The sequence below is a fragment of the Sorghum bicolor genome, chromosome 9 (assembly GCF_000003195.3).
Source record: "Sorghum bicolor cultivar BTx623 chromosome 9, Sorghum_bicolor_NCBIv3, whole genome shotgun sequence".
Taxonomy (NCBI): domain Eukaryota; kingdom Viridiplantae; phylum Streptophyta; class Magnoliopsida; order Poales; family Poaceae; genus Sorghum; species Sorghum bicolor.
In genome coordinates this window covers 57,593,068-57,616,403 of record NC_012878.2, presented here as the reverse complement: position 1 = coordinate 57,616,403, position 23,336 = coordinate 57,593,068, and the positions used below count along the sequence as shown (strand labels likewise).

Sequence of the window (23,336 nt, the reverse complement as noted above, 5' to 3'; positions counted from 1 at the left end):
GATAGAAAATGACTCTCAAACCCTCAGGTCACCGAACACTACAGTAGCTGGTTCTTGGAAATTTAAATGGGACTATGATAACTACAGGTAGCAACCATGCATGAACTTACCGGATCTCGCACGTCAAAAATTTCCATCCTCTTTTAGCCTATACAGTGGGTAAAGCGGGAGCATCCCGGGGCGAAATAAAAGGCCACGAATTGACGATGCAAACCGATAAGACCGGCCGGCGAGTCGGCGACGTGGGACCTTACCGAGAACACGGGATATAGATAAGAAAAAGGCCTCCCGTCCCGTTAGATGGACGGGCCACATGCTAACGCTAGGTGACTAGTACAAGTCATCTTTCCACTTGCCAGGAGGTTCTTTCGGAACATTTTTTCGAAGAAGGTAACAATTTATTTTGGAATATTTTCTGTTGCTAGTACTTTGAAACAAAATGATCTAATTTGATTTTTTTTCATTTCTTCTGATGTCGTTCTAGCAACTAGAGAAATAAATAAATAAGTTTCGCGGGATATATAGATAATCTAACAGAACAGAATAATATACCACCCATGGAGTGGCACGTGTTTCGACACTTCGACGTTACGAGTTTACGACTAGGACGTACAAGTACAGCATCTCGTTCTCGCCGGTGGATCCTTTCCGTTTCCAGGCAGGCTCTGGGCTCCCGGCCCGAATGACCGAATGGGCAATGGAAACGAGGCCTTGTTTAGTTTGTAATTTTTTTTAATTTAGTTACTGTAGTTTTTTTGTTTTATTTAGTAATTAGTATGCAATTATAAACTAACTAAGTTTAAAAGATTTATCTTATAAATTATATGCAAATTTTACAATTAATTATTTTTATGTATATTTTAATACTCTATGTATGCGTACAAAGATTCATTGTGATAGAATAAAAATAAAATTTTTGAGAACTAAACAGGGCCCTGGAATGCCGGAGCTTTTAGTGTCCTTATTTAATTCGCCCATAAAAAGTTACACGCTAACACATCGAATGTTTGTACACATGCATTGAATATTAAATATAGACTAAAAAATAAGTAATTGCACATATTACAACTACTCTGCGAGACAGATCTTTTAAGTATAATTAGTATATGATTAAACAATAAAGTGCTATAGTAACACATATACTATGATTGATTAATTATGCTTAATAAATTTACTTCATAAATTACTGATGGATTCTATAATTTGTTTTTATTAGTATGCGAATATCTGATACGATATCTCTATGACACCTAATATGACATCCAAAACCTAACATCATTAAACTAAACAAGGCCATGCGTAGACGAGAAACGAGACAACCGCTAGCCAGCTGCGTACAGTTCCCTGATGGATGAGCAGGAATGTATGGCAGTGGCACTGTGGCAGTGCTCTGTACAACGTCGTCTTCAGATATCACTAATAGTATATGTTTTTTTTTTGACAAGTACTAATAGTATATGTTATCTTGCACAAATGGGAAACAAGCGAGTGGTCGAAGCGCAAGAGAGCTGCCTTTCGATCGCCCATAGCCAGCCCCCCCACCCCCCCATACTGCCGTGCCCAACCGTGCTGTTAGCTGTCACGTTGGCCTCACCAAGGGAAGAAGAGAGAGAGAGAAAGAAAACGAAGGCACGCAGATTGCAATGCAACAGCCGTTTTCGTACGTTCCCGCTTGAACCGGCTTCCGTCATCACGTTGCTCGATGCCTCGATCGATGCGTTCCACTGGGCGCTGGGCATAGGCCTGGTTTAGTTCTCAAAAAATTTTGCAAAACTTTTTAGATTTTTCATCACATCGAATCTTTAGACGCATGCATAGAGTATTAAATATAGATGAAAATAAAAACTAATTACACAGTTTGGTCGAAATTGACGAGGCGAATCTTGTAAGTCTAATTAGTCCATAATTGGACAATATTTGTCAAATACAAACGAAAATGCTACAGTGTCAATTTTGCAAAATTTTTTGCAACTAAACAAGGCCTGGCCGTGACCGGCCGCGAAGAAATAAGGTCCTGCAGATGAAAATTTTTTTGGGTGTCACATCGGATGTGTCGGAAAGATGTCGTGAGGAGTTTTTAGAAACTAATAAAAAAACAAATTATATAGCTCGTCAGAAACAAGATAAATCTATTAAGCATAATTAATCTATCATTAGCACATGTGGGTTACTGTAGCACTTAAGGCTAATCATGGAGTAACTAGGCTTAAAAGATTCGTCTCGCGATTTTCAACCAAACTGTGTAATTAGTTTATTTTTTTATGTACATTTAATGTTCCATGCATGTGTCCAAAGATTCGATGGGATGGATAAAAAATTTTTAGGTGCAGAACTAAACAGGGCCTAACTGAAAGTACAATTCATTTCGAACATGACTAAGGGCCTGTTTAGATTGGGAACGAAATTTTTTTTATGTCACATCGGATGTGTCGGAAGGATGTCGGGAGGGGTTTTTAGAAACTAATACAAAAACAAATTACATAGCTCGTCATGAAACTGCAAGACAAATTTATTAAGCATAACTAATCTGTCATCAGCATATGTGGGTTACTGTAGCACTTAAGGCTAATCATGGAGTAACTAGGCTTAAAAGATTCGTCTCGCGATTCTCAACTAAACTGTGTAATTAGTTTATTTTTTTATCTACATTTAATGTTTCATGCATGTGTCCAAAGATTCAATGGGATGGATGAAAGATTTTTAGGTGGGGAACTAAACAGAGCCTAAAAATACTACTGTAATTTATTAATTTGTCTTGATCAAAGGAGTCAGGCTAAGCATCGGCGGCGGCGGCGGCGTTGGGCGATGGCGTGTGCATGTGCATGGGTGCCCGCCCCGCCCCAGCGCCCACACCACCTTTGGACGGCTGGACGACCATTGAGGAGTACGAGAATATGGCCGGCGGCCGGCCGCTCGTGGCCTCACGATTATCCTGTGGACTGGACCGGGGCCTGCCCGAGATCGCGCGGTGGGAAGCTGGGACGTGGGAATAGTTTAGGGGCTGGGGGTCGTGGCGGGCAGCGCCCCACGTCGCGGCCGCGCGGCGCGATCAGGCGCCTCATCGCGTACGCACGCACGTACCACGACGGGCATGCCGCACGCGGCTTCGGTTAGCTCGCCATCCATCCCCATCCGTCCGTCGTCCGCGCGGCCTGGGATTGCCTACTTGCCTGGTATATCAGTGGCTGTCACTCAACTGCGTCTGGGATTATTGATGATGGAGCCATTTGGAACACGTGAGAGATGTTCGCCGACACCAGGATGTACGATGGTTGGTTGGTTCCTCATCTTCTTCACGTTATTATATATACACGTAAGAGGAAAAATTTTGGTATTAATTAGTATGGTTCAGCAGAAAAAAATACTCTAGCTACAAACAACCCAACCCTGCCTGTCATCGTGCTTAGCCTGCATGTACCACAGGCATGCCATTTCGGGAAGTTGCAGCGACCTTTGCTTTCGTTCGTGTCGTGTGCTTGTGAACTGTGGAGCCGGAACCGTACAGGGGAGCAAGTTGGTTGGGGCACTAAAACCAGACAACCCACCATCAATTATTTTAATCTCCTCGCCTCAATATCTTCGCTTATTATTTTTCTTTCCATAGGCAGGTTAGAAAACCTTTTTTGCATGGCTAGGATGACTCACGCTCATGAACAACTCTGACGTACTCAAACTCAATGGATTGTTGATAACTACATGGGAGACAAGGCTAGTAGTAATCCTTGCCAAAATGGAATTTTTAAACCCTATCTCCGCAAAGGTGGAAAAGACATGTGTCGAAGCTAAATCTGCAAGTTCCAAGATCATATAATTCTTAACCCTATTTCCATCAACCGAAATACAGTTGTTTGAATTAGAGTTTGGACATAGTACCATGTGATATCCAGTATATTTGCACTTAGCATCTTCAATACCTTTGTGCATTCACTTTCACGAGTTGCTTTGCACTTATCCTTGTGCGGTTGTGCCCCTACACATATCGCTTTCGACATGTCCCCCGATCTTCTAGTGTCCGACACGCTCTAGCTCCCGGCACGTCACCCCGACCATCCACTGCCCCCATGCAGTGTCGGGCGCGTCTGTGCCCTCGATGCTCTGCCGTCGACATGCCACTGTCGTAACCATCGCCACTGCTTGCGAGGCAACACAAGTGGCGGCTAGTATGGTCTTTTCCTTTTTCTCTCGACCGATACTCTTTTCTAGGATTCCAAAGCCACTTAATAGACATCAAAACAATAAAAATTAAGTTGTAGCCAACTTCAATACTTGGGTATTGAACCCAATTCAATCCACGTTCTGAATATTTACACTTAAAATAGACCCTTAGTGTCTTGTCTCTCCAGCTATTGAACTTCCTTCGCCCCTAAACTATCCACACGTAAATAGACCCTTAATTGCAATGGCTTATAATAGAGGTGCTAGAAAAATGATTTTAATGCCTCTTAGAATCACAGGCTGCACATGCCCTAAAACTACTACCAGCAACTGTAGAAAGGACTAGTTCTAGTTTTTTTTTTTAAACAAAGGACAAGTACTAGTTGGATAGCTCTGAAATAGCTTTCCACGAGTGGCTGGGCCGCCACCACAGAACCCGCACCGAGCTACAGGATTCCTGGCCGAAACAAGCGGCCAGGGTTGCAAGAGGCCGCGACGACGCGCGAGGAGCCCACCCATACCGTGCCAGATGCCCCCGCCCCGCCCGAAAGCGTGAGCCGTCCGGGCGGAAAAGAGGCAGCAAAAGCAGAGAGCTCGAGCCGGAAGAAAATTCGTTTCCCCACCCCACCCATCAGCGACTGCCGTGGCCGACTCCTCGAGTCGAGTAGAGTAGTAGTAGCACCAGTTCTTCCTCCTCGGCCTTCCACCGCTTCCGTCCACTCATCCAGCACGCCACGCCCACGCTCGCTCGCCCCCTCGCAGCTCGCAACTTCGCAAGGGGAGGAGGGAAAAAAAAAGCAGGCGGAGCAGAGAGAGAGGGTCGGACGGCGAGAGAGAAAAAAGAGGGAAACCTAGGCGGCTTTCCGTTTCGGGAAATTCCCGGGCGCCCCGTCCGCGCTGCTCCCGGCGCCGGTGGCCGCGCCTCCGCGCCCGCGCAGGGCCCCTCCGCGGCTCGCCCCCCGGTAACGTGTGGCCCTCTTTCGCCGGCGGCGAATGCCGCTGTTTGGATCGGGCGAATCCTCCTAACCCGTGGCCTGGAACCGCTCGCGGGAGGGGGTGGTCCGGGGCCTTGTGGGATGCGCCGCGCGGGCGGCTCGCTGCTGGTCTACTGCGCGCGCTCGCCGCGAGGTATGGCTCCCCGCCGCTGAATCGGTCCTGGGGCGGTTTTTGGCTTTGCGCGACTAGGCCCCTTACTGCGACCGGGCCGCGCGGTTTTCGCAGGGTAGGTTTGGTGCGATGGAAGGGACGACGGCGGCGGAGGTGGGCGGCGCCGGCGGCGGCGCGGCCGGGGATGTGCAGATTAAGGGCACCAAGGAGAATGGGCAGCCCGCGGCGGTGGCGGCAGGGCCGCCGCCACAGCCGTCTGGCAGCGAGGCGCTGGAGATGCCGGCCACGCCGGTCACGCGGGACTTGGACTGGTCCGAGCATTTCTCCTTCTTCACCTCGCTGGGCGGGTTTGGGGCCAGCTCGGACGGCGCGAGGGGCCTCACCAGCGTCGGGCTGTCCAATTCTGAGTCCAGGCCGGACAGCGTGACGCAGCGTGGCTTGGACCATGATGCGGAAGAGAGGGTGGAGGAGCTCACATTGAAGAATTGCATCAACAATGATGTCCAGCCTGAGGTTTCTGCTGGTGGGAGCACAAGCAGCGGGGATAAGCCTACTGTTATTAAAGGCCTGTGGGGTAACTTCACACGGATGGCCCGGAGAACTAGCGATTTGCCCAGCAGGGAAAACGCCGCCGCACTGAGTTACGGCGACATTGCAAACTTGAGGGCTGCTGATGGTTCTAGCAGGGAAAATCTGGCGACAAGCCTTGCCAACAATAATATCATCTCAAGGAACAATGATGCGTCCGGAAATGAGGCACCTATGAGTCGTGTTGGATATGTCAATAATGAGTTCATGACACCGTTTCGCAGCCAGCAGATTCTCTTGTCTCCATGGTCTAATCAGGACAATGCTCTTAAAGTAAGCAGCTTCTCGAATAGGATTCTTGACCGGATGAGAAGTAAGACTGTGGCACCCCAATCTGTGGTTCTAGGATCACCACTTAAAAGCAAATCAAAAGGTAAAGGGGTTGCGTACCAAGGCGTACGGGAGGAGATCCAAGGGCAAGCTAATGCAAGACCCAGAGACCCTTTGGACAAGATTCCGACTATTCCTACCTCAATTCATGATTCTATGGCCAGAGTGGACCCTATGCTTTTCACTACTGGTGGAAATGTTTCAAAATCCCACTCCGAGGGAACTTGCCTGAGGGAACTGATTAAGCCTGGGCGGCAAACAATGACCAAGTTTGATAAAATGCATTTGTTTAAGCAAATTCTTGATCTTGTGGATAAGTGTCATGCACAGGGTTTTACTTTACAGCATTTGCGACCGTCATATTTTACGACCCTTTCTTCAAATCAAGTTAAATATATTGGTTCTTATACCACACAAGACTTGCCAACATCAATCAAACAAGAGGTTGCTAGAGAAGATCTTGTGAATAGAAAAAGGGCTTTTGGCCATAGAATTGATCACCAAGATTCTAATGGCTATGGAAATTTGATGCTGAAGTATCAGAAGGTTGGCGGGCAAGGCTCAGTTGCTATCAGGCGACCAGCAAATACATTTTGGACTGACCAAATATGTGACAATCAAAATGAAGATGTCGATCCAGGTGTTTCGAGGCAAGAAAATTTTAGTTACACTGCCAGAGAGCGTTTTAAGTTCGTCGAACCATATGGAAATAATACATCTGGTGCTCAACATGTATCTAGTTCTGGCACCCAACAACCAGCATTTGAATTGAGGAATCTTGAGGAAAGCTGGTACAAAAGCCCGGAGGAGCTTAGTCAATTTAAAGGCACATTCCCTTCAAATATCTACAGCCTTGGGGTTCTTCTATTTGAGGTATTTCTAATACTTTGGTGTCATTTTTCTGCAGCAGTATCCATATTGGGTTTTGTAGAAGTGATGTGACAGTGTGCAACTGCAATTTGTAATTTTGCAGGTTGTATGTTACTAATCATTTACTAGCAAATTCAAGTGGCTTACCTAAAATCTGGTATGAGCTGTTGGACTTCCAACATGCATACCATTGTGTTTCCTGCCACATGTCAGGAAAACAAAAAGGACACAGATAATCACATCAATTGTGAGATAGTTGTTTCCCTTTCACATGGTGATCTCCATAGCCAATGAAAAAATAAGATAGGCATTCTGCTTTTTATTGGTGCATCAGCTCTTGGAATGCTGAAAACACCTTGCTATGCAGCATATTTGAATCACGCATGTACCTTATAATGAATCTGGTTGTGGTTTCCATTTTTCCAATTGCTATTGAGGCCTTACCTTAGTTACATATGAATGCCGACTAATACCCTTTTCTTACTACATGCAGTTTTATGTAGTCTCCTGTTATTATAGGATAATTCCGCTTGTACCACTATCACCATGCGTGCACAAATTTAGTTGCTTACTAACTGAAACCACACTTCAGATGGACTTCTCTACTTTCCGTGTGATTCTGTAGATTATATATCCTCTTGATTCTGACTGAAGTGTAAGATTCTATCTTAAGTCTGCCAGGCAAGGTATTTAATTAATCTAATATTTTTGTCAGCTCTTTTGCTGTTCTGAGACATGGGAGGTGCACTGTGCTGCAATGTCAAATCTTCGCCAACGCATCCTGCCTCGAAATTTTCTTTCAGAAAGTCCCAAGGAGGCCGGCTTCTGCCTTTGGTTACTACATCCAGATCCTTGTTCAAGACCAAAAGCAAAGTGAGTTTATTCATCTCTCTCATTTGGAGCCAAAATAAGAAAAATGCTTACTGATTATTGATTAGTAAATTAGTTTGATATAACTAAAGGCCAATCTTCTTCTATCTGATGAATTTTGTACGGTACAGTTGAGTTTAGATAACTGTTTGCCCTATGGAAGAAGTGCTAGAGCTTTGAAATATTTTATAGCATAAATAAGCTCTATCACAGTCAGCTTCTTATATTTGTTACTTTCGTTGCTTCTGTTCAACACAGCTGTACTTCCAGTTCAGGTTTTTATCTGATTATTTAGGTTTGTCTATAATCTATACCATGAATTTAAATGTTTAACTAACTTATGCCATGAAATAACAACCTAAGTTTATTTAGAAGTGTTCGACTTAGAAAAATGTTTCCAAGTATAAGGATTACTTCTGTCATTCATCGCATGTGGAAATATAGTATTATCCCTTTCGTGCCCTTTTATGTTCCTTTCCCATCTGAAGACTGGAAATAATAATTATATAGCTGTTCGTGCCTAATAGCCAGCTTACTGATTTTTCAGAGAGATTCTTGGATGTGACTTGATAAATGAGGGTCGGGATTTGTCCTTGTTAGATCAGGCACCAGTTTCCATCAGTGAAGATGACACTGAATCTAGTTTGCTGTTTAACTTCCTTTCTCAACTGAAAGAAGAAAAGGAGATGCTGGCTGCCAAATTATCAGCAGAGCTTGGAAGCTTAGAAACAGATATCACAGAGGTTGAGAGAAGACACTCAGCAAGAATGAGATTGAGTTTAGAGGACACGGATGTACTGCCAAGTTCTGGTGTTTTGTCAGGAGCTTCTGTGAGTGCCGTTCAAGGTGCATTGCTGTCAGGTTTGCTACCGACATCGTGCAAGTCAAGTGTATATGAGGAGAGGGTAATGAGAAATTTGGTGCAGCTTGAAAATGCATATTACTCCATGAGGTCCTCTGTGGACACCAGTGAAACTAATGCAATCAAACGTCCAGATAACGAGGCTTTGAGGGTTCGTGAAAATTTCCATCAACTTCACAGTGATTTTGATGCTAAGGGTGAGAAAACAGACCGTCTTGGATGCTTTTTTGATGGTTTATGCAAATATGCCCGGCACAGTAGGTTTGAGGTCCGAGGAATTCTGAAGAATGCAGATATACTTAACTCTCCGAATGTCATCTGTTCATTGAGTTTTGATAGGGATGAAGAATATTTTGCTGCTGCTGGAGTTTCAAAGAAAATAAAAATATTTGAATTTGATGCACTCTTAAATGATCGTGTTGATATTCATTACCCACTGGTAGAGATGCCTAGCAAGTCCAAGCTTAGCTGTGTCAGTTGGAACAACTATATAAAGAACTACCTGGCATCAACAGACTATGATGGCACTGTTCAGGTGTGTATCTAACCGTATGCTGCTATACAAGATACCCATTTATCTTATCATCAATGAAAAGTAGGCATATTTTTCAGCCCTTGCATGTAGTTTTCCTATATTTCTTTTGATGACACCATTTATCCAGTTCAGATGGATTTGATCTTATATAATTTGATGATGCTGCTTTTAGTAATGCACCAAAAAATGCTGACTGTAAATTTGAGATATTGTCAACCTAATTAGATTGGTTTTTTTTTCCACTATGATTTGTTCCATAAGCTGTCTACAGATTTACACTTCACATCCTCATAGTTTTAGCTTTGGTGAAGGCATTCTGTCTCCTGTGCCAATTTCTTCTGTTTGCGTGCCTTCTTTGTGATTAGTATTATTATCTGAGAGGGAGCACAAGTAATCAAATATGTTGATTGTTAAAACAAGTACTGTGAAGGTGAATTTGGTGAGCTTTAGGCTTACTGGTCATTGTTTGAGAATTTCATTTTCTTTTGTTGAGTTTGATGCACATGTTCCACTGAAAAGCTTAAGGGTTTGTTTGGCTGCACTTCACCCCAATCCACCCCAATACATGTGGATTGGCGTTTATTAAAGTACAGCCAAACAAGGCCTAAGGTGTTGAGGATAACAAGGGTAGTTATTTATGTAGGCAGGCCAATAACATCATTTCATATCTAGACTGCTTGGATCTTCTAGTTGCTTCATGTGAAAAGCAACAGTCCTTATCATTTAGCCTTTTTAGCCCTCAGCAATGCTCAATCGCTACATGTTTAATTTTTGAGCAGCTACCTTTTCCCCTTGTTTATAATTTTATTGTGGTTTGGATACTTGTTTACTGTTCCCTTGATACTTTACAGTTTACACCAAAGAGCAAAAGCCTCTCTGCTATAAGCGTCATGCTCTTGGAGATGGACTTTGTGTTATTCCCGTGTTTCCTTTTTTTAAACCATTTGGCTTCCTTTTTATTGTGAAATGCAGCTATGGGATGCCAGCTCTGGTCAAGGATTCACACAGTTTACAGAGCACCGGAAAAGGGCTTGGTCTGTGAGTTTTTCAGAAGTTGATCCTACTATGTTGGCAAGTGGTAGTGATGATTGTTGCGTCAAAGTATGGAGTATTAATCAGGCATGTTACTGAAATACATCCACTCTTTTCTTTATCAGCTTATCAGGCAGTTTTCTTACTTTTGGGTCCTTATTTTGAGTGTGTTATGTCATTCATATCTTGTGTATTCTGACTTAAACCATTTTAGATAATTGATACTTAAGGTAAGACAGACATATCAAAGTCTTTGTTCAAAAAGAAAGACATACCAAAGTCATCTAGCTGTCAATTTTTAGGCTGTCCCTTGAATGATTACTCAAACATATTTTGAAGGCTGAAAGCTAAATACGAGTAGTATGTACCACAGTACACAGAAATCTGCAGCGCATGTGTAGACGGTTGACTGTTGACCCCCTACTTCTACCCTCCATAACTTCAGTTTCATACTATGTTTTAAATTTTAATAGCATTTATTTTTTTTCTCAGAGAAATTGTATTGATACAATCAGAAATGTGGCGAATGTATGCTGTGTACAATTCTCTCCATACTCCTCCCGCATGCTAGCTTTTGGTTCAGCTGATTACAAGATATACTGTTATGATCTGAGGAACACAAGGATACCTTGGTGTACTATTTCGGGACATGGAAAAGCTGTCAGTTATGTAAGGTTCTTGGATCCAGAAACACTTATCTCTGCATCAACCGACAACACATTGAAGATATGGGATCTTAACCGGACTAATTGCAGCGGATTATCTACCGATTCTTGCAGCCTGACTCTGAATGGTCATACCAACGAGAAGGTATGAGAAGGTTTTATGTACTGCATGCTTGTTTTCTTACATTTACTTGTTTTTGGAATTAATCTGAACCTTACTAATAATGCTTGTGCAGAATTTTGTAGGGCTATCTGTTCATGATGGATACATAACTTGTGGCTCTGAAACCAATGAAGTGAGTATTTTGTTTCATGCATACATTTTTCTTGTCATGCAGCACTTGTTTAGTTAAGACACAGTCAGGAATTGAGTTCTCTTTTCTTTTCTTTCTTTCTTTCTTTCGTTCTTTTTTTTTTGAAAATAGTTTTGACATCTGCTTTTAAGAAAGCAATGTAACAGTACAAGAACTACTGGGGTTACCAGTTACAAAGAAAGAACTCGATAACAAAAGCCCTAGTACAAGCACTAAATTTCGCCAACATCTGAGAGACTGAGAGTATCATGGTACTGGGCTTGAAACCCCTTGAGCCCACTCATAATGGAGTCCTTCACCTGGGAAATTCACTCCTGATCCTTCTCCTTAAGGTTGACGCTCCACCTCTGTATCAATGATAACGCAATGTAGATCACATCAGTTGGGGCCTTAGGTAAATGCTTTTCAATTGCCATCTTATTTCTGGAAGTCCACATAGCCCAAGCAAATCTGCAAAAAGGAATTGAGTTTTCTTCTTCAGTTATAAGCTTCTGACTGAACATCTATGTGTTGAGCACATTGGTATGCTCAGAAAATTGTGTTTGTTTCCCTCTCCCATAGCACAAGGCTAACCATGGAGGCATGGACCCAGTCTCTCAGTGTACCCAGGTTCTCAGCATTACTTTTTTCCTCTGCCCCCCTTTGGAAAAAAACACCTTTATCTGTTTACTACAATTTGTGAACCACCTCGGCCATCCTTACATTAATTATTCTCAATTTCTCATGTTGATGCTGTGTTTATCTGTAGTACTTAAAACAATGGACTTGGTGTTGATGTGCCTGCCATTCCATCATTTTACACCCTATATTTCCCTTTATTTATCCACCCAGCCACTAAACACAAATCAGTTGCACCTCCTACCCCAATCTTCTCTAACAGCTTCATCATGCAACCAACTCATGCATTTCTTTGATTTTAGTGCTGTTGCAACGCACAGCCAAGGTGACAGATTGCAAGTTGGATTGACAATTTGTTGAGAGTTACTAATATGGAACATTGCACTGGGAAATCTTTAGCTTCTGAAATTCAGTTCACATTTTTATTTATGACAAATTTTGTATTTGGAACCAAGAAACACCTGTATTTTGATTTTGCCAATGAAAAGTTGCATCTATTGTTTTCGCTACTTGTTCTTTGGCAAATCTGAAATCCTCCCATTTATTCATTGGAATATCAATGAAGCATATTGATTTTTATTAACAAAAGAAACATATAGATGAATCTATTATGTAGAAGGATTGCTCATATGTCTTTTGGTGTGTGCAGGTGTTTTCTTACTACAAAACTTTCCCCATGCCAATAACTTCTCATAGGTTTGGTTCTATTGACCCGATAACTGGACAAGTAACAAATGAAGACAACCAACAATTTGTGTCCAGTGTTTGCTGGAGAGGGAAGTCAAACATGGTAGTGGCTGCCAACTCCAGTGGTAGCATCAAAGTGCTTGAGCTTGTGTGAATGATCCAATGAGAGTCATATTGGAGAAGAAGGTTCTAGGGTTGCCATGCGGGCTTGTGATGCTTTCGTGCCCTTGGTGATGCTCTGATGGCCCTCCTTATCCAGTGTCTGCATCCTCAAAGGAAGCACTAAGCACTGGTTACCTTTGCTAGGTCTGCGTTTCACTGTTTTGCCGGGGCACTAAAAGATGCGACTGCACTATGCAAGCAAACTACAACACCAATCATTGGTTATTGGAAGCTTTGCTTGAAACTCCCAAGCAAACCAAAGAAATTTTCAGGAGTATGAAGGCCTCACCTCTATTTGTTGTGTTTGTAAATCTCTGTGGCATTTTGACACAGTACCTATTCAACCTTTTTAAGGAGGGCCCCAGGTCTGTACAGAATTAGGGGCCCTGGGGCTGATGAAATATACCATGCAAACTTCTTTTCGGCTAGAGAGGCTGCCGTGGTGCCTTACTCAATGGGAATTTAACCCAGTTTTGATGTGCGCTGGACTTGCTATGACTGTTGAGAGGAAACAATGGAAAGAGAGAAAAAAAATGATCCTGTAGCTCGAAGAAGTTAATCGTGAGAATGTGTCTAATAATTTTATATTCCCCTTTATTATTGTACATATATCTAGGGCTGCCTAATGGAAGGCTTTGTAAGTTGTAACTATAGTAGAATGCTCAAAAGACTAGATCATGAGTTAAGTATAATGAATGTCTTCTCAAAATATATTAGTTAATGGCAGATTCATACATGTAAATGGTTATTCTGCGCGTCTGGCCAAGTATTTTTCCACTTTCGCTGTTGATGTTTGTTTGCTTGGCCTGGTTAGTACGGAGATATACGAGCTGAGCGTGTATCTGATCAGCAACTTATCTTTTCTTGATTAATCTTGTTAACATGAGTCACATAGAAGCATTACAGTTATCAACTTGTACGTAATCAGACCATGAACCGACAGGGACACTAGAGCTGATAGCAAAAACAGATCATATCATCAGAATTGGAGAATAGATAACAAAAACAATTGCAAACAAATGAATCAAGCAGAGACTGGAGACTGAATTTGTTCACGCGACCGGCCAAACATGGAAAAATCGCAGGTGTGTATACTACTCCATCGGTTTCCCGTCTATGACCCCCAATGATTTGCCAACTTTGGAGCGGAGAGACGACAGCAAACCCGTCTCAAAAATAGGCAGACGCGTCCATGGACTCAACCAAAACTCCTCGATTTGCCTCCAATTTTGCTCGCCGCGCGCCGTCCCCCCTCCACCTACGTCTCCCTTTCCGCCATTGCAATCCTTGTTTCCGGGAGGGGAGGAAAGGGAAGCCTCCCAGGGAGGGAGGGAGGGAGGGAGGGCGCGAGGAACAGGGGCTAGCTAGCAGAGGAAGAAGAAGAAGCAGCAGCGACGAGCAGCAGGGTCGGTGGTCGAGCATGGAACGTAGGAGGAGCCGGCACGCCTTGTTGCTCTTCTCGGCAGTCATGGCGTCCCTCGTCTCCGGCTCGACCGCCGGGATATACCACATCGTCGGCGCCGGCAAAGGGTGGCGGATGCCCCCCAACAGGACGTACTACGCGGACTGGGCGAGCGCCAGGCAGATCAGCGTCGGCGACAAGCTGAGTAAGCAGGCGGCCTCGCACGCGCCCTTTTCATCGATTTCCACGACGCAAGCAAGACGCATGCACGCATGCGTTGCATGGATGATATATAAAACCGGCGCTTCGCTTGCGTTTCTGGCAGTGTTCCTGTACCGGAGCGGGGCGCACAACATCGTGGAGGTGCCGACGCGGGAGCTGTTCGACGTGTGCAGCATGCACAACATCACCAACCGGTACCAGAACGGGCCGACCATCATCGAGCTCACGGAGCCCGGCCAGCGCTTCTACTTCTGCGGCGTCGGCGAGCACTGCGAGGTCGGGCAGAAGCTCGCCATCAACGTCCTCCTCGTCCCGCCGCCGCCGCCGGACACGGACGACGACGACGACGAGGACAACGACGACAACGGGGACAGCTCCGGCGCCTCCGCCCGGCTCCTGGCCCACGCGGGAGCGGGGCTCGCCGCCGCCTGCATGTGCCTGGCGTCCGCGCTGCTAGTGGCAATGTGAATTGGCATGCCGCCGCCGCCGTAGATTGGCGCGCGATTGCTGTCGTTGGCGTTGCTTCTTGTTGGGTGTATGTGTATCAGTGTCGTGTTGTTGGCGTGTGCATGTGGTGGGACTAGGACTAGGAAATTTGGCAGTTGGCTACAAATTTGCCTGAAATTTCGCTCCCCGTCGTCGTTGAGGAGCTGCTATTTCATGCGACAATCCATTGTGCCGCAGATCCGTGGGGATGCGGGATGGGAAACGATAAAAATGCAGTTTACACTAAAAAAATGCAGTGCAAACTCTAATCTAGACCATAGGATGTTGATCCAAGGGGCGCGGAAAGATTGAGTAATTTTGCACTTAACCGCCCGCTCTTAATCATACTTTTACAAATCCTTCCTTCCACCTCTCTCATGCGCCCCCTTGGATCAACATTCTGCGGTCTAGATTAAAGTTTGCACAGTTTGCACGGGAGATGAGTTTGCATTGCCTATATTTGTGGAAAAAAAAAACATACAAGCAACACGAGCAAGATCCATTTGGGCAGTCCACGGCTCAAAACATAGCGCATGGGCTTGGCCTGCCTAGAGCGCTCTCGGCCCATATCTCAATCTCCCAGAAGACAAAAATGGAAAGGACACACGACACCCCGCCGCCTTCCGTCAGCTGTACCGTCCTCTTCGAAAAGCGGTCGGGAGAGGTTCCAAATAGTTTTTATTCGTTTTCGGATTTTTGGAAACCGATATCGTTTTCGTTTGTATAGCCCTAAATTTCAGTTAAATCTCGTTTTCATCTTGACCACATACAAAAAAAACATCTCTAAAAGTTTGCCAAATGAGGTTGCCATCCTTAAAAATTTGGCAAAACAAGAATTGACAAATCTAGAAACTTTTTAAGATTCTCTGTCACATTAAAATTTACATCACCTGCGACACTAAATATAGATAAAAAATAATTAATTATATGATTTGTTTGTAATTTGTGAGACGAAATCTTTTGAATCTAGTTAGTGTATGGTTGAATAATAATTTTTAAATATATAAACAAAAGTGCTACAGTAGTCAAAAACTTTATATCAAAGAAACTAAACAAGGCCTCAGCAAACGAGTAGACGAGAGCGCTTGCATGCATGTCAGATTTTTTAATCAACCCACATGGCCCACAAGCTGATAACCACAGAATGCTAGGAGTACAATTGCAGTTATTTTAGAAGAAAATTTTGAACTCTAGAATTGCAGTCTTTACGGGATAGAGTCTTTACGAGACAGAGGGAGTACTTCTATATCACTTTTTGTGTATGGTACTCCTGACCAAACTACTCGTTAGGGATGGTCCTGAGTACATGATTACAGGTTCATGCGATCTTAGAGCACTCTGGACACAAGAGACGACCTCTGGATCTGCACCTTGTGCAAGGAACCAAATTGTCAGTCTTGGCTTCAGCTCCAAGAGACTCGTAGAGATCATCTAGCACGCCTATCCCTCCGTTCCGAGCTGAGCCTGTTCCTTTGCACTGCGAGCATGCTACAATCCGAAGATCACCACACCTCTTGCACATACCTAGTGACCTGCCATGCATTTGAACATTGCTAAGAGCAGAATATAAAAAGATGAACAGTGGAAAGCATCAGTTGTGTATTTTCTGAAATCAAGTCTTCTTCTCCAGTCATCTCCAAATATGCTACTTACAGACATATTTTTGGGAGGGAGAATTGCACCGAGGGAGATTAGCCTCGGCAGTTTCATTTCCTGATGCACCTTGCAATAAGACTCGTGTGGCATCCCTCATACAGTAGCAGGCTACCAATTGAGGTTGATCAAGCTCATCTTCCTACACTACTCCAAACCAAGATGCTAAACCTACTCAACTGGTTTGGGGCTAATATTAATGAAACAAAATGCAGGGACTGAGGGACAGAGAAATGGGAAGAGGGAAGGGACCTTCTCTGCGAGGAGGCAATGAAGCCATCGACCTTGGGAGCAGCGATGGTGGCGCCGAGCAGCAGGGCACCCACCACGAAGCCGGAGATCTCGCTGGACGTCAGCCCCTCCATCTCCCCTCCCTCTGCCGGTCCGCCCTCGCCCTTGCTAGCCGGCGCTGCACCGTCCAAAGCAATTTCCCTCACTGGACTGGATACTCGCGCCGCCGTTCGTTCAGACAACGATGAAGAGGATAAGATTGGGCTCTGGGCCTTGTGGGGCTGGAGGCTGGGCCAACATCTAGTGCTGCATTGGTCGCCTCTTGTCGGAGAATTTTTATATTTTAATTCTCTTTTAATAAATATTTTAACATTAATCGCTCTAGATAATATTTTGTATCAGATAGCCTTTGGTCGCGTCAATCTCCTAGCGCGATCAGACAATATAGTCACGTCACATGTATTGGCGTGACAAGATACGATACACTCGACTGTGTTTTCAACATGAAAAAGCTTATCGCGCCACTCCTATTAGCGTAACCATGCTTGTCGCGGCGTGTGATAAGACTGAATTTTTAAAAAATTATAACTCTTCGATACGATATCAGATAAAGATAACTTTTATATGAAAATTGTATATCTTAATAAGATCTATAACTTTTTAGTTTTGAGTTTTTTTTATTTGACGATGTTAAGGTACTCAAAGAAATTATATAAAATTTTAGTATTATAATAATCATGTACTTACGCTTGTCGTATTAGAAAATTAATATATTATTTTGTAAGTTATCAAATGAAGACACTATTTATACTAAAATTGTAGCACTCAAATAGATCTACATGTTTGTAGTTTTGAGTTTTCACATTTGATATTGCTATGATGTTCGGAAAAATAAGATAAAGTATCAGCAACTTAATATGTTGCTAAGACTTTATACTATTTTCTTGCATCTTAACAACTACGAATGTAAAAACTCAAAACTACAAACATGTTGATCGCTTTGAGAGCTATAAATTTGGTATAAAATGTGTGTCTTTATTTGATAACATATAAAAATATTAATTTTCTAATACAGTAAGTGGAAGTACGAGATTATTATTATGATGTTAAAATTTTATATAATTTTTTTGAGCATCTTAACATTGTCAAATCATTTTCACCTGACATCGTATCGAAGAGTTATGATTTTTTTGAAAGTTTGGTCTTAGCATGCCTCTTCCGATGGCGCGACAAGACAGATATTGTCATGTCAACGGGAGTGGCGTGACAAGCTTTTTCTATGCCGAAAATGCCGTTGAGTGTGTTGAATCTTGCCGTGTCAACATATGTAGCGCGACTATGTTATTTTGTCGCGCTAGCGGGACTGGCGTAACCAAAAGGTCTTATACAAAATATTCATTCCGGTTGACATCTCAAGTTCAAAACCGGTAACTTCTCAAAATTCAAAATGTTCCGTTGGCGGCCTTTGGGTGCTCGATCCTCATCGATCAGAATCAAGGCACTCTTTATAAAGTTTTAAACTACGTACTAGAGACTACAGTACAGTACAGTACAGTACAGTACAGTACAAGGTCAGTCGTAAGTGTTGCTTAAGACACCCAGTTGACACTATACTAAAGTCCACTCGTGCTTTTTCCAGATGAGGAGGTGCCCTTACACATAGGACCCGGACCGCAAAGGCGAACGACGAGAGCCTGCCGAGCCGGCCACCCCTGCGCGGACAGGACCAGGGTCGCCAACGGCCGCACCCTGACAAACGTGGAACTAGGGTCGGAACGGAAGATCCGAACCCGCCCCGTTGGCCACCCAAAATCGCTGGAGTCGATGGGGAAGAGAAGGGGTGGGAGAGGAATGGACTGGAGGAGGGGAAGCCCGTGGACGATCATGTTTGGGGCCGACGCGGCTGCTGGCACTGGCAGGAAGGGGAGGTCCTAGCGGCGCCGACGATGGCCCCTGGAGTCACCCGCTGGGGACGTGTCTATTCTAAATATTCTCAAAGAAGCCCTTAGACTTTGTAATTAGGCCCTAAACATTCTAATGGGGGTTTCCTAACATATGCCTTAACCCAACATGTAACTCTCCCATCCACTAGCCCTCTAGGCAGTATAGCATGTTCAATACTAATATGCCTAACATTATATTTTTTTATTACTAGAAATCTTTCGAAAACAAAGTCGCAAAGACCTGATAAATCTTGCCATTTTACGTCCATTATGCATGAAACAAGGCGCTATTATCATTCATTATTGAGATTCCAAAAACCAGGTCACAGAATTGTGCCGATTCCAGAATCAAGTCGAGCTGTTAACTAATAATAGACCTACCTATTGATCTCATTTACAAAAGGGGCCCATACTTCTCTTGTGAGGCAAATATATAGCACTAAAATGTGATTAAACACTAGATGCTGACAGGGTGATCAAGATGATCGCTGCAGTTGGTGGATAAAACTGCAGAAAGCTCCAGCTTCCCAGTCCACTCCTCCCCTGGTTTCAGCGTGATTGCTCTCTCCACAGCGGCCGCATCAACGCAAAGCATCTGCTTGTACTCCTCATCACCCAAGTCTATCATGGTCTTCGATTTCTTTTCCCATGGATTCCACACAACTGACAGGGATGCAGATAAATCAGTAGTTCTGTTAACAGTTGATTTTCTGGTAGGTGACATTTTGGCAAAGGGCAGCAGATCTTACCAACGTCAGGAAGTCCTTCCTTTCTTATGACAAATGAGTGTTTCTTCTCATGGTCAAGAACCGCTACTACATTTGGGGAGCTAACGTAGACTCGGTCGACCTGTAAAGAGATTGGACAAAGAGAAGGGGTCACCGATGACCTTATAAATCTTGAGAATCTAAGACAGTATACTTACAGTAGAAAACAACAACTAAAGCACAAAATCTTCTACAGTTATGTTTAACTATCCACAGAAGCAAGCATATAGTTATATGTATGTCCATACCAATAAAAATGCAGGACTTGCCAAGAAAGTCACTGGCTGGTTTGAGCATATTTAAATAATATATACGTACATTCAATTCATTAAGTACTGGGAAAATTTTTACCTCTGACTCAAATGTTATGGCATCTCCTTGTTCCGTAAACCGTTCTTTGTGGCTAAGGTTGTCAAGATAATCAAGTGTCTCCAGACCTTCAATCCTAACCTCACTGGAATTAACAAGACGTAGCATGTCACTCATGGAAATTCACTGAAGGGAGTAGTTAGATAGTGAGGTATACATAACGATGTGCTGGGCAAATAATGCCTGACCTGATGTCAGAAACAGAAAGATATGTGTGATAAGCAAATGAGAAACTGAATGGCTTGCCATTGACATTCCTGATGCGTGATATTAATGACAAGTCCCCATCCTTTGAAAGAGAGACCCTCAGACGGAACTCAAAACTGCAACCAAATTATAGTCATACTCATACATGAGGACATTCATATGAATAAACTTTACCGATTCTGCATTTTGTGACTTAAGCATGAGAAGGCATCTGGGTCCATAAAAAATGTTAAGCATGTAAATACTGATCAACAGTAAAGAATCATTCAGCTAAGCAACAACAGCCTTGTTCAGATTTCCTTTTGTAGTATAAAAACTGAAATGCCATAAGATGAAGTAGTAGTGATTATACATATCCTAATTCAAGACCCTCCTTACAAGCAATGCCATAAACATAATTCATCCTTGTTAATTTCCCACATCTTTATTTTAAAGATTTAATTTCCACATTTAATCCTTTGAAAATATCTCAGGAAAATATTGTCAAAAATTTGCTTCTGGAAAGTAACATCAGAAATACCCAACTCCAGCCATTAGACGACACACCTCAATGACACAATACTTAACAGAAATTTGACATCTAGACTTCATTTATCTGTAACATAAAGTAGGCATGGCATAGGAATACAAACACAGATAAGTGCAAAGAAATGCATACCAATGTGGCCAGCACTTGAGGTCATCTTCAGATGGCTTTAGTATAAGGTCAACAGAAACTTTGCTGCCGTTATCATTATGAGTCAGTGGTGGATGCTCATCATCCAGGGCCCATATCCTGTTTCTTGCAAATCCATGTCGCTCCAATGTCCCCGAGTATCCAAACTGCATGGAATTTTACAGTTATCAGAAGCCCCACCGAAATTTTACAGCACGGCCCTCACAACCAGTCAGCTTATACATAAATTTGTACACCGCAGCAAAAAAATTACAGCAGAAAAGTACGATCCAATAGAAACCGTGACAAGAATGGGTCATGCTGCAGCACCTGTGGGAAACACATCTGAATTCCACCTCGCATTGCATTTGGCGGCTTGAAGATTGCCTGCACGTCAGAAACAACAGACATGAAAGTGCTTTAGACCATTGGAGCAGATAGAAGGCTACAGGCCCATTACTGGTCCAATTAAGGACGATGAGAAAATAGGAGGTCAGCACAGGAAACCGAGGAAACCGTTATGAAACTTTAGGACCACAAACCAGTCCAAGCTCACAGGTAACATAGCAAAGCTTAATTTGTCATTGGCTTCTCCAGCCATCAGGATGGACTATGGAAACAATGGAAATTCTAAGTAAATGAACACAATTCAGTGTTGTTCTTTGCAGCCCAGTTGAGCACATGTCTTTTCACAGAAATGCTAGAAGAACATTCAACCACAAACAAATCAAACGGCATGGCCGCTGAATCTTTACAAAGATTATTAGACGACGGTAAGAGTAAAGTGTGGGAAATAAGAAGAGAAAAAAAATTCACCTTGCTGCTGGTGAAGAGGAGCTCCTCGCCGCGGTCGTTCCTCCAGGAGACGACCTGGCCGCCGTGCAGGCTCACCTGCAAAGCAAATCAGGCAGCCAGTCCAGCCAGCGACGGCGAAACTCCATCAAAACCACAACCAAACAAGCAATGCGGAGCCGATCGATCGGGCAACAAGAGAGGGTGGAGTACGTCGCACGCAGTCCGTACCCGCGCGGAGGCTCCCTTGGGCGAGCGGAGCACGACCTGGGCGACGCCGTTCCAGTCCCTGATCACCTCCAGCCCCGACCTCGGATCCATGGAGTTGACGAAGCGTCCCATGCTCATCGACGGCCAGCCAAGCAGCAAGCAGCGCGCGGCCCGCGCAGCCCACGGCGGCAAGGGAAGCAGAGCGCGCACGAAGGAGCGGGGGTGTGCGGAGGAGCGCTGCGCTGCGGCCGTTGGCACGCTGGTACTAATGCGGAGGAAGGTGAGGAGCCCGTGGTGTCGCCATTGGGGGCGGTTCGGATGTTACGGCCAGGCCGCGCGGGGCGGCGGGCAGGCGGCAGGGCACAGGCACAGGCACGGGCACTTTCCGTGTGAGCGAAAAAGGCGCCGCGGGCGGCCTGGAACCCGTGAGCCAAAGCCACCTAGCGGCTAGCGCGCTCGCGCTACGGCGCTAGCGGCAGCGGCAGCCTTCCTCCTCCTCCTCCTCCTCTGCTTTTCCACCCACCCGCAAAGCCTGAGAGGAGGGGTCGGCAAGCCCGCACGGCACGGCACGGCACGGCGTGGCGCGAGCTGCTGCTGCTGCTGCGTGCGGGAGCGGCGACAGGCTTACACGAGGCGTCAAGGACGCAGCGGGGGACCTGGCGTGGTCACAATGCCACCACCATGGGAGGAGGAGGAGGAGGAGGAGGTGGTGGTGGGGCAGAGGCAGAGGGCGGGGTGCCGGTGGTGCTGGTGCTGGTGCGCCTAATCATGAGCAACGGGCCGGGGCCGGCACGGCCCGTTTGGGCACGAGCCCGTATGGCACGCGTGCCGCCGTGCCGTGCCGAAACAGGCTACCGTGCCTGGCTGAGGGCCCAAGCACGGTCCGTGGGCCGTTTTACGGGCCGTGCCAGCCCGTTGAGCACGAAGCCCGGTAGGCCTTCGTGCCAGCCCGCAGCCCGTATAGTTAAGAAACATATCATTCAATTCCAAATTCAATTTTAAGATTCAAATCCAATCCCAAATCACACTATCACAGAAACAGACCAAAAGACGATCCAAGATGTAAATATTACCAAATTGATTAAATAGAGCAATGCCGCCTCATTAAAAACCTTGCTAGGTAAAACTCACACCTCGTGAGAAAAAACCCTAGCAAGGAAAAGAGTACGGCCAGCTCAACAAAATGTTCAATTGTCAAAGTTATTACAAGCCCAAGATTCAAATGTTTTACAAGTCTAGAGACTGAGTCTCATAATCTCATCTCACTGGTCACTGCCTAATCAACTGTTGTAGTAGAATCTTCATCAAGGAACTGGTTTTTGTAGTAGTCTTCTAACTCCTTGTCCACCACAGTATGTTGTCCATGCTCCTCACCAAGCTCCCAGTCCTTGGTGCAGACCAACATCTCCACAGTGTCAGCGCCCAATCGTCGTCGCCGCTCCTCAATTATCCTGCCAGACAAACTAAAAGTGGACTCCGAAGAAGTAGTTGACACAGGAACAGTCATAATATCTTTAGCCAACATAGAGAGAACTGGAAAGGTCAGTTTGTGCTCATGCCACCAATTGAGTACATCAAAATCATCATCATAGGCCACAACATTG

At 44.5% G+C, this 23,336-nt stretch overlaps 4 protein-coding genes across 5 annotated transcripts; 2 read left to right on the top strand and 2 right to left on the bottom strand.

The window, feature by feature from the left end:
- Positions 4,764-13,531, top strand: LOC8074618 (protein SUPPRESSOR OF PHYA-105 1). 2 transcript variants are annotated; one of them, XM_002441496.2, is made up of 8 exons: positions 4,764-5,283; positions 5,377-7,053; positions 7,766-7,923; positions 8,468-9,317; positions 10,290-10,436; positions 10,842-11,159; positions 11,251-11,310; positions 12,596-13,531. In XM_002441496.2, exons 2-8 carry the CDS (start codon positions 5,392-5,394, stop codon positions 12,785-12,787), a joined length of 3,387 nt encoding a protein of 1,128 aa, XP_002441541.1. In that variant the 5' UTR covers positions 4,764-5,283; positions 5,377-5,391; the 3' UTR covers positions 12,788-13,531. The 2 variants fall into 2 exon arrangements, with proteins under 2 accessions (XP_002441541.1, XP_021302862.1); XM_021447187.1 differs by having other exon boundaries at positions 4,764-7,053.
- On the top strand, positions 13,669-14,987 carry LOC8064698 (blue copper protein). Its single transcript, XM_002441495.2, has 2 exons — positions 13,669-14,402; positions 14,523-14,987. The coding sequence occupies exons 1-2, from the start codon at positions 13,988-13,990 to the stop codon at positions 14,885-14,887; spliced, it is 780 nt and encodes a 259-aa protein (XP_002441540.2). The 5' UTR covers positions 13,669-13,987; the 3' UTR covers positions 14,888-14,987.
- LOC8064697 lies at positions 15,991-17,052 on the bottom strand. Its single transcript, XM_002440239.2, has 2 exons — positions 16,811-17,052; positions 15,991-16,437 (listed from the first exon to the last, which is right to left on the bottom strand). Exons 1-2 carry the CDS (start codon positions 16,921-16,923, stop codon positions 16,224-16,226), a joined length of 327 nt encoding a protein of 108 aa, XP_002440284.1. The 5' UTR covers positions 16,924-17,052; the 3' UTR covers positions 15,991-16,223.
- On the bottom strand, positions 18,969-22,465 carry LOC8064696 (putative glucose-6-phosphate 1-epimerase). Its single transcript, XM_002440238.2, has 8 exons — positions 21,754-22,465; positions 21,547-21,621; positions 21,061-21,117; positions 20,734-20,897; positions 20,057-20,191; positions 19,851-19,953; positions 19,482-19,581; positions 18,969-19,395 (listed from the first exon to the last, which is right to left on the bottom strand). Exons 1-8 carry the CDS (start codon positions 21,868-21,870, stop codon positions 19,190-19,192), a joined length of 957 nt encoding a protein of 318 aa, XP_002440283.1. The 5' UTR covers positions 21,871-22,465; the 3' UTR covers positions 18,969-19,189.

Bases quoted from the DNA above. Each gene is read 5' to 3' on its own strand.
- LOC8064697 (XM_002440239.2), bottom strand. From the start codon at position 16,923: ATGGAGGGGCTGACGTCCAGCGAGATCTCCGGCTTCGTGGTGGGTGCC. The intron at 16,438-16,810 runs GTCCCTTCCCTC...AATGCATGGCAG, and splicing joins ATTGCCTCCTCGCAGAGAAG to GTCACTAGGTATGTGCAAGA.
- LOC8064698 (XM_002441495.2), top strand. From the start codon at position 13,988: ATGGACTCAACCAAAACTCCTCGATTTGCCTCCAATTTTGCTCGCCGC. The intron at 14,403-14,522 runs GTAAGCAGGCGG...CGTTTCTGGCAG, and splicing joins CAGCGTCGGCGACAAGCTGA to TGTTCCTGTACCGGAGCGGG.
- LOC8074618 (XM_002441496.2), top strand. From the start codon at position 5,392: ATGGAAGGGACGACGGCGGCGGAGGTGGGCGGCGCCGGCGGCGGCGCG. The intron at 7,924-8,467 runs GTGAGTTTATTC...CTGATTTTTCAG, and splicing joins TGTTCAAGACCAAAAGCAAA to AGAGATTCTTGGATGTGACT. The intron at 11,311-12,595 runs GTGAGTATTTTG...TGGTGTGTGCAG, and splicing joins GTGGCTCTGAAACCAATGAA to GTGTTTTCTTACTACAAAAC.
- LOC8064696 (XM_002440238.2), bottom strand. From the start codon at position 21,870: ATGAGCATGGGACGCTTCGTCAACTCCATGGATCCGAGGTCGGGGCTG. The intron at 19,954-20,056 runs GTCAGGCATTAT...TGTTAATTCCAG, and splicing joins CTTTCTGTTTCTGACATCAG to TGAGGTTAGGATTGAAGGTC. The intron at 19,582-19,850 runs GTAAAAATTTTC...ATCTCTTTACAG, and splicing joins CCATAACATTTGAGTCAGAG to GTCGACCGAGTCTACGTTAG.